The sequence below is a fragment of the Lolium perenne genome, chromosome 4, assembly GCF_019359855.2.
Source record: "Lolium perenne isolate Kyuss_39 chromosome 4, Kyuss_2.0, whole genome shotgun sequence".
NCBI lineage: Eukaryota > Viridiplantae > Streptophyta > Magnoliopsida > Poales > Poaceae > Lolium > Lolium perenne.
In genome coordinates, this window is record NC_067247.2 from 39,932,815 (window position 1) to 39,943,033 (window position 10,219).

Below are 10,219 nucleotides of genomic sequence, written 5' to 3' on the forward strand. Positions count from 1 at the left end.
GAGGCAGAGTAGCAGCATTAGTCAGGGTGAAGAGGGAGCGGGGCGGGAGGAGGCAGCACGCCAGCACGTGAAGAGCGAGCGAGAGAAGCTAGGGTTTGTACGGTGCACCATCTTAAACTATGTAGGAGAACTGCAAGAATAGAAAGCAAGATTCCACAGTGGACCAACTGCTGTTTTATGAACATGCTGTAGAAAAAGCAACAAACCTTGAGAAAATGAAGCTTCTTGGGTTTGCATGCACAGCTTAGCAAAGAGATATTAAATATCAAAGAATGCAAATCTAGATGACAAAACACCTTGAGAATCACATGTGCAGCAGATATTAGTCCAGTCTTAAGAAACAACTAAGAGAGTCAGGGTTCAAGGAAGTATTATGGTGGCGAAAACTTAATCTTGACTTCATTTAAAATATTAATCAAGAAAACAGCTACACAAAGTTCAGATGAAGAAAACTTGGTCAAACAGGGTCACACTCACAAGCTTCAAATATAACAGCAGGACAAGGATAGAGTGCACAACCCTAAGCCTGTTCTCAGAAGCTCTACACATGCTTATCAACGGAAGAAGAAACTAAGCATCCAAGTATGTTGCACTGATGCAGAATATGAAGGGCATCATACATCTGGTGGATTGACAAGATGACCAAACAATAGAGCACTCTGCTCTACGTCATTTAATGGCAAGCAGTCTAGGACGCCTGATCATACTGATATTTAGCGACTGCTTGCCGTAGTTCATAATCAAACTGATCTGTCCACCTGATCTAAGAATATTTTTTCTACAAATACATTGCCAACAAATTCGAAATATATTTTTTTATTAGTGAACCTTACAAGTACTCCCTCTGTTTCATACTACTCCACATATAAGGGTTGGTCAAAGTCAAACTTTACCAAATTTGACTAATTTTATGTAAAAGTATATTTTTATTTAGAAAATAAAAATAATATCATTAGTACCATAATGCAATGTACTGTCACATCATTTACATTTGATTATGTATATATTGATATTTTATCTTGGATAATTGATCAAAGATTACAAAGCTTGAGTTTGACCAAACCTTATATGCAGAGTAATATGATACGGAGGGAGTATTGAAGAAGATAAGCATGGTGCCAAATAATTGCTGCTAGACCATTAACTATTTCCACAATGACATTAGTATCCAGCAGTCCTGATTTCCATAGAACAACATAACAGCTTAGTACATTTTTCAACAAACAAAACAGCTTTAGAAGTTCAAGAAAATCTGAAGAGGGCAGGTAGAAAATGTTCAGCTGTACCTTAAACTTAAACTCTGATTGATCTGTCTGCAGCACAAACTTGCACTAGATGTGCAACTGGACAGCATGATGAAGTTACTGAGAAAGAATCCACGTGGTTTTTATACCCTTACGCAGTCCATTAAATATAAAGATGTACAGGCCAAGAATTCAGCTATCTACTCTCTCCTCGCTAACTACAGAAGCTAGAAGCATCTTATGATCTTAGACTTCAGAAGGTCAAACACCAGAATTAAAGGACAGGAGGATATTCAATTCCAGTATAATATCGATAATAGTGTTCTTATCATTTTGTACAAAGTTCAAACACCATGTACTTAAATACAATGTAAAAGGTTCGGTTTGTAGGAAATAAACAATGTGTAAGGCTGGAGCATGCTGATATGAAGCCGTATCTTGTTTACTGAACTACCTAGTAAATCAATCTGTTGACAATGTATAAGGCTTGGATGCTCAAGAGTCAAGACTGCATGCTCACAAATTTGTTGCAAATGAACATTGATTACCACAAGTTGCTCTTTTGTCTTTTCACAAATCGACATGAAAGAAAACCTCAGATTTACATAGCTGGTGGAAATAGCATATAATGGGAACTTAATAAAAGGGTATAAACAATTGCATATTCTTGATGATGATCAATGAACAAAACTGCCCTCTCCCCTGGAAATTACACTTCTGAACCCGCAAAAAGAATGATGCTCCAACGCTCATGGTACAATACAGAAAAAGAAACCCCCCAAAAATGAAAAGAAACACACTATCTCGCACTAGTATGCTCTTTAATCTTACATAAGGTACGAAACTGAAAACTCTTGGCCAAGACCTTCCCTGTTAAAGCAATGCTTCCAAATATTCATCAACATATGCCAAGCATGGCCAATGGTCTGTTCTTATCCTGACCAGTGTGGAGGAGTAGCCTACTTCCATTAAGAAGAGGAGGTGGTACCTAGGTGGCAGGAATATCAGAACACGCACGACACCCATATCTCTCTTGCTTATATGAGCATACCTTGCCAGACCAATCCCGATTTCGTCATCATCAATGTGCTGAAGCTGGAGATTGTTCTCCATGGAGTATGGGACCAATGCATCAGCACCAACAGTACCATTTGAGTCACTTTCTTCCCATACAACATTTTTAATGACTCCATTACCCCTTAGAATGGTGATGAGTGAATTCCCAGCGACACCGACAACAAAAGGAGCAAGGTATCTCTCAACAGCTCCAATCAAAACCTTTGGAGTCACCTCAAGAAGCTTAACAGAGCGGGTTCCACTAATTGCAGCTAACCCTTTCCCTCCACTCAAAGGGAAGGTCTCACGGCCTGTGTTAGAGGAACTGTTACAGGCCTCCCATAGAGCATGAAACAGGTCCTGGTAATATTCAGCTATACCATCTTCCGGAGTATCGGGAGGTAAGCTAGCCTTCAAAAACATGTCCTCGATGCCAACTGTAATCGGTTGAAGAGAACCAGATACAACTTGGCAGTTCTCTGTATTTGCTGCGATGTCAACATCAATAAGACCAGGTGACGGCTCTCGAGGCTCCAATTCTATCAGCACCGATGCACGGTAACTTGATTCTTCCTGGTGGCAGTTATCTACAGGAACAATGTCCACACCGGAACTTGGAGGCTCACCCAAAAGGAAAGGCACGTGACATGAGGGAATCTTCCCAAACTGTGCACTGGATGAGAAGGTAATTGTCACTGCATAAAGGGCAGGCAACTCATCTTCCCCTTCAGGACATGAAACAGCTGAATCAGATCCCCAAGCAGTGTTAAATGGCTCGGAATCAAATCTAAACGTGCAATGTATTTTGATCTTGAAACCAGATGAGTGCAGGTAGTCAGGAATGCATGAAAAGTGCCTTCTAAGGATTTCCAAAGTTTCAGCCCCCCTTGAATCCATCACGCGTAGTGTTTCCTGTGTATAGCCAATTCTCTCCATGGTAGGTTGTGGTGGCTTTTCTTGCTCTGGGGGAGTGGCAGTCACATCCTGTATACTTAAAATGTGGCCAGATGCTCTGCTCTGGACACTGAAATTAGGCAATGTGAGGGCCCATGACTGCTTCACAACCAACGGCACAACTCTCTCGAGATGAATGTATGATGCCAAACTAGGCATGCTATTAGGATCTTGAGAAGGATGTGGTGATGGGACATCAAACATGGAACCCGGATGCGAGGGTGTGGGCTGCTCTCCAATTTCCATGAGATTCCTCAGTTTTTTGCCAGGAATGCAAGATAACATCCGCAAACATATCCTAGGCGAATCATTTAAAGAGGTAAGAATGCAATAAAGAAACAGATAATACAAACCAATTTCCAAGTAATGTCAGAATTCTACTTGCGTGATTAATAAGAAGACGAAGATACCTTGCGTGGTCCCTGATCTCTAGGTCTGGGAATGACTCGATGGTGCGCACAAGTAGGTGGGAGAGGGGAAGGAATATATGGGAGCTGTGATGGTGCTTCAGCATGATGCGACAAATACCCACAACCTTGCTGCCCTGAGACCAGGACTTGAGTTCTGTGTCGGGGTCATGCGTCTTGGCAAGAGAAACCATCTGCTTGGTGAGCAATTCGATTAGGCGGAGCTGAGGGACTGCCTCATTCTGTGCAATTTTCTCAAAAAGAGGGTAGTAAGACGCAAGCTGGTAGCCGGGTTCAAGCCTCGGAAGCAGGGACTCATCAATGGTTCGAAGCAACTGTTCCCCCACCCACCGATGTGTGGTGCATACTAGCAGGCGGTTGATGAAATCAGCGATCACTGGGACTAAACTCCGATGTTCGGATGCCATATCAACCAACATAGCCTGCAAAAAGAAAGACACAAACACTTAAGAATCACTAAATTTAACTTCAGTGGGATGGAATGAGGGTCCTTTGCAAGTTGATGTGTGTGCCTATCATTGACTTTCTCGATAAATTCTACCTGAAAATGGTGGAAGGTAGTAGAATTCAGGAGCTCACCAGCTCCGGCGCCACCTGTGTCATTGGCGCTGTGAGGGGCAGCACCAACCAAAACCATGTGCAGCGCTCGGAATGCAACACCCGTCTCAGTACTCCATGCCGGGAGCCACCTGAAGGCCGAAACGCTGACTAGGCCATCGTCGATGAGCTCAGTTGTCTGCTGGCCTCCTCCAACCTTATCAGTGTCAACGCTAGCAGCAGCAAACCCAAGGCAATCCAGCTTCTTGGCCTTGAGAGCGAGGGGGTCGAACATTCCAGGGTAGAACCATCGGGCGAGTCCAGGCACCGAAACTCTGAACCTCTCGGAACCAAGCAGCCAATGCAGAGCCAGCAACCGCACCAGGAGCGGCCGGTGCGCCTCGCAGGCGGCCAGCGCAAGGCGGCGCGCCATCTTGCGCTCATCATCAGCCCCGAACGCTGCGGGAAACTGCACGAAGAGCATGAGCAGCGAGTGCAGCAGCAGCGGGCTGGACGAGTACCCCATCCCGCCAAACTGCACCTTGACCTGCGCCGCGATGGCTGGCGCCCACTTGAGCACCGCGGATGCGACCTCCGCGACGACCGCTGCGACCTCCATGGCCGCGGCGGGGGTCAGCACCTGCGGCCGCTCCATGATCAGGGCCAGCACCTTCCGTATCTCCCTCACGTTCTGCTCGGACGGGCGGGCGGGCGTGGAGGCGGGTGGCGAGGAGGAGAGGAGGTGAGCCGGCACGGAGAAGGGGGTGGGCGGGCCGGAGACGGCGAGGATGGAGGCGGGGGATCCGAGCCTGCCGAGGCGGACGACGGCGCGGGCGGCGGAGGCGAGCAGGAGGATGTAGGACTGCGCGGCGGGGGAGCGCTCGGCGGAGGCGAGCGCGTAGGCGTGGCCGAGCACGTCGGCGAGGAGGCCCGGCAGGGCGTGGTCGAGGGCCCGCAGCGCGTCGCAGGCGAGGGCGCGCGCGGCGCGGTCGGTGGCGTGGTTGGGGCGGTTGGCGGCGGCGAGGAGCGCGTCGACGAGGCCGGCGAGCGGCGGGGCCTCGTGGTCCGGGGACGCGAGGGGCGCGGAGAGGGCGGAGGCGAAGGCGGAGGTGACGGTGAGGAGGAGGTGGTCGTGGAGGGGATGGTCCGGGGGGAAGGAGAGGAGGGAGGAGAGGAGGAGAGGGAGGGCGGAGGTGGGGGGCGGGAGGAGGTGGTCGTCGATGAGGGAGAGGAGGAGGGGCTTGAGGTGGGAGGGGAGGTCGCGGCGGGGCAGGGAGGAGAGAGCGAGGTCGAGGAGCGGGAGGTGGAGCCAGCGGTCGCGGCGGGGCGGCGGGGAGGAGAAGTCGTCGAGGAGGTGCTCCCACTCCTGCGCGGAGAGGGGCGGCGGCGGCGACGGGCGGGGCTGCTCCATCGCTCAGCCGGCGATGGGGGAGACCGACGACGACGACGACGACGAGATGCGGTGGTGTCGGAATCGAATGGGAGATGCGGAAGTGGAGATGTGGGCTTTTGGTTGGGTTGGTGCGGCTTTCACTTGGGCTCCTGCAGCATCTTACTACTAGTGGACTGGGCCAAGTAATGAGTACTCCGTACATGATAAAGCATTCTATCTCCCACTTTGCGGTTTCTTCTCACTTCTACTCAACTTGTTATATTTCTCCATCTTCCCTCTACTACTGAGTGATGCTGACCCTGTCTACAAAATGATGATGCCATGCAACAATGTTTCACTGAACAGATATTTTTCAAAAGTATTTAAATGAAAAAAGGTTGTGTCAACTGCAAACATGGAAGGTGAAAAGGGTTAAGAGCTCTAATTGTCAAAGTTAGCAAGATTTTTGGTTCTCCCGTACGACGGCGAGAGTTGATAAGTTTTAGTCCTAGTAATAAAAATCAAAACCATTTCTATTTCGTTCTGTGGTTTCCGCCTTCTACCGAATTTCGTGGTTCATACAATTATCTATGGCAATCTACGTCGAAATCACCAATAAAAAGTAGGCTTAGAGAGAACTACATGGGAGAGCGGGTTGTCTTAATTCTTTCCCTTTTTTCAAGATTTGTTTTTTTTCAAAATGAAAGATCTTGAGAACTGTTCGTCCAGATTACGACCCGTTTCACTTTTGAGATCACCTCGTCGAGATCTTCAAAACTAGATCATATATTGATAGTTAGATTCCGGAAGTGCTTGGCTTTCAAGTGCACTTCAGGTTCCTAACGCACGTTGTACTTGGGGTTTCAGCACAGTTGTACTTCGGTGCCTTCCGGGTTTCACTATGGGACTGCTTGGTGTACTTTTTGTTTCAATATAATTGTACTTGGTGTCCTTGGAGTTTCACTACAGATGTACTTTGATTTCAGTACAACTATGTATACTTCGGGTTACATTATGAATGTACTTATACTTCGGTGTATTGCGATATAATTGTACTTTGGTGTACGTGACCAGGTGCGTCGCCGACGTGGCTGAAAAGTAAAAGTACATGACGAGGTTCATGTTTATATATAATTCACGTGGTTCTGAAGATTAAAAAATAGTGCAAGACCGATAGGGAGGCCATATAGTTGAGGTGTAGTAAAGTTGAGCTGGCCAATATCCGTGGAATTCATTCAAATGGTTATTCGTTGCCCATGGAAATTTTGATGTAACTCATGTGATTTTGAGTCGGTCATCATTTGGCGGCACAACTATATCTAGTATAATGATGACTTATAAAGAGGTAGTTATATATCATGCATTGATATTTTTCGAAATTTGGTGGTTTAGTTCTGGTGATATCGGTGACCGGCGAATATAAGCATGCCACGTGTGAGCCCAGACATGGAGCCCAAACACTGCGAAGGTAGCATTAGAGTCGTTTGTGGTATATTTTATGTATACTTTCATAGCCGTATTTTCACTCCGAATAATTCTGAATGAACTGGACGGGCTGCTCGACAAACTGCAAAGTGAGGTCACCAAGTCGTGAAGGAATGGAAACTCCACTTATCGTCTCACTTCTTTTTTCAAAATGGAGAGGTGTGACCCCGATCTCTGCTTCAAATAGACGCATATGACCTTTATTGCATTTGTCTCACTTCTCCTATGGTTGAATCCGATCCGATTTGATTCGGATATATATGTATACGTTGAGATTGATTTCAGAGATAGGTTATAAGCAATGCATTGTTGGATAATTAGGCACAATTTTCATGATTAATTCCAGAATATAAAACATAATGACAGCAACTACTAACATGTGAAACTCGAACATACTAGATGTATTAATCAACATGAGTAGCAGCAGCGCAAACGGTAAAGCATCCATCGCTAAACAGATCGAGATATGTCGCGCGTACCGATTTGGTGGAGGTGGCGGTGGAGGTGTAGCAGATGATGTCGCAGCAGTAATGTTGTTGATGACAACGTTGTTGACGACAGGGATGACGGGTCGAAGCAGACGGCGTAAGACGGCGGTAGGCAGCACCGCCCGACTTGGACAGAAGGCGACCCGTGATGAAGAGCTTGAGCAGTCGCGCAGAGCGCTTCCCAAAAAACCTAATTCACCCTCTCCCGTACAGGCTCGCAAGGACGAGCGGTTCCGGAGACATGCTCTCCCGTTCATCGATGCACGTCGGCACGAGCGATGAGTAGGCTACGATGGCGGCGCAAGCAGAGAGGGGTGGAAACCCTAACTCGTGTATTCAGTATGTTTCTGCGGTAGCCGGGCAAGAGATTATATAGTCTCGGGAAACCCTAGGCAACGTGGGCCACGCCCACGTCGCACGAAAGTTTCGAGTCGGCTACAGATAGCCCACGATCAGGGAGCGACCCGAACCGACTAACTGCGACGCGTCCGTCTAGGACGACGAGCGAGCGAGGAGGAGGAGGAGCGCGCGTGTAGCACTTCTATTCTCACTCACTTACTAGTTGTGGAACAACCCACCTTATAAGGTGGTCTAACTTCCTTCCAACTTTCCATGTGGGACTAAACTTCTCACATCTTGCCACTCCCTAGTGAGCTGCCACCAACTTGGGCTCAAACTCACAAGGCTGTCACTAAGTGGGCTTTGAGATTTATATGGAAAATCTGAAATCTAGTATGGGCCACCAAATGTGGGCCCAATATTTCAACAATCCCCCACCAGATCTCAAAAACCCATTTAGAGATTTACCAATACTCACTGCTTGTTTATATACCAGTGTTTCAGCGGAGACTGTTAAGTTGAACTTCCACCTAGAATCTTAAGCTACATCCATTCACACTTGAACAATGGACTAAGCCTTGAATTGCAAGTTTTGCGTGAACAAGGTTTCACTCAAAGTCATGACCAGTACATGGCTGCCAGTAGCCTACCCCGCGGGTGAAGCATATGCGTCATACTTCGTGGTCTCTTCATGAGTTTACTAGAGATCACCCAAATCTCATAGATTGCAACGTTTAACAATCGAACTCATATAGGTGTGTTATTTCAAGAATGCTCTGTAGGACAGCATCATTGCTAAAATAGCCAACATAAACACATTAATGCTTGTTGTCAACCTGCCTTACAGCAATTGAGAGTTGTTCATCACATAGAAAGGGTTACATAATACTCAATTAAACCACTAGTTTGTTCTTCCCAGGTCCTAATTCACGGGATCTCTGATCACAAAGGTTGGGTTACCACTATGGCGTAACATCAACAGGTCTCAAACCCATCTCACTCGATGCACTTTCTATCACATTACGTGATAGTCCCTTTGTAAAGGGATCTGCCATGTTTTTGTCTGTTTGAATATATGTAACAGTTATTACTCCGGAGTTTCGCAATTTCCTGACAGACTTCAAACGTCTCTTGACGTGTCTTGATGATTTTGCGTTATCCTTAGAATTGTTCACTTTGACAATTACAGTTTGATTGTCACAATTCAAAAGGATTGCCAGAACAGGTTTTTCAACCACAGACAAGTCCATCAAGAGCTCACGCAACCATTCAGATTCAACAGTGGTTGTGTCTACAGTAGTAAGTTCTGCTTCCATAGTTGACCTCGTCAATATGGTTTGCTTGCAAGATCTCCATGACACTGCGCCACCTCCAAAGGTAAATACATACCCACTTGTGGCGTACAGATCAGCTACATCTGAGATCCAATTCGAATCACTATATCCTTCAAGCACAGCTGGATGCCCTGAATAGTGAATCCCATAAATCATTGTACTACATAGGTAGCGCATGACCCTATCAAGTGCATGTCAATGATCAGTACCCAGGTTTTACATGAACCTACTCAACTTGCTAACAGCAAAAGAGATGTCCGGTCTAGTCGCGCTCGCTAAGTACATGAGTGAGCCAACAATCTGAGAGTATCTCAGTTGATCTACGGCAATCCTCCGGTTCTTGCGTAATGTCACACTGGGATCATAAGGTGTTGGAAAAGACTTGCTATCAATATAGCCGAACCGGCTCAAGATCTTCTCAACATAATGGGATTGTGTTAGAGTAATCCCACTCTCGTTCTTAATAAGCTTGATGTTCAGAATGGTAAGTGGGGCCCTTTCTCCGACCCAAGGAAGAAGATCACAGGCGGGAGTCCCCTCTAGGAGTTAATGGTATTTCATAACTAATGGATTGAGCAGCAGCTGGTAGACCACCTGAAAAATAATATTTATTATTTGAGCTATATCCTGCCATCAGAAGACCAATAGGAGCAATACTTGAAATGGCAATCCATAAAAAAACACCAATACTAAGATCGGCTAAAACAAAATGATATGCCAAAGGGATAACTAATCAGCTTCTCTCAGATCTTTCATATCAAAGCACTTTGACAAGAAAGACTTGACCTCGTGTATTACTTTCATGTTTGTACCAAATATCAGAATATCATCCACATACAAACATAGTATAACACCTTCGCCCCCACCATGGCGATAGTAAACGCACTTGTCAGCCCCATTGACAACAAAGTCTACAGAAGTCAAAGTTCTGTCAAACTTCTCATGCCATTGCTTAGGTGCTTGTTTGAGGCCATATAAAGAT

The 10,219-nt window shown here is 46.3% G+C and overlaps 1 protein-coding gene across 1 annotated transcript; it reads right to left on the minus strand.

Annotated features, from left to right (window-relative positions):
- Positions 1-1,894: 1,894 nt before the first annotated feature.
- LOC127292242 (uncharacterized) lies at positions 1,895-5,696 on the minus strand. The gene is made up of 3 exons (XM_051321598.2): positions 4,224-5,696; positions 3,665-4,104; positions 1,895-3,552 (listed from the first exon to the last, which is right to left on the minus strand). Exons 1-3 carry the CDS (start codon positions 5,628-5,630, stop codon positions 2,118-2,120), a joined length of 3,282 nt encoding a protein of 1,093 aa, XP_051177558.1. The 5' UTR covers positions 5,631-5,696; the 3' UTR covers positions 1,895-2,117.
- Between the last annotated feature and the right edge of the window lie 4,523 nt (positions 5,697-10,219).

Bases quoted from the DNA above. Each gene is read 5' to 3' on its own strand.
- LOC127292242 (XM_051321598.2), bottom strand. From the start codon at position 5,630: ATGGAGCAGCCCCGCCCGTCGCCGCCGCCGCCCCTCTCCGCGCAGGAG. The intron at 4,105-4,223 runs GTAGAATTTATC...TTCTTTTTGCAG, and splicing joins CTACCTTCCACCATTTTCAG to GCTATGTTGGTTGATATGGC. The intron at 3,553-3,664 runs GTATCTTCGTCT...TGATTCGCCTAG, and splicing joins GAGATCAGGGACCACGCAAG to GATATGTTTGCGGATGTTAT.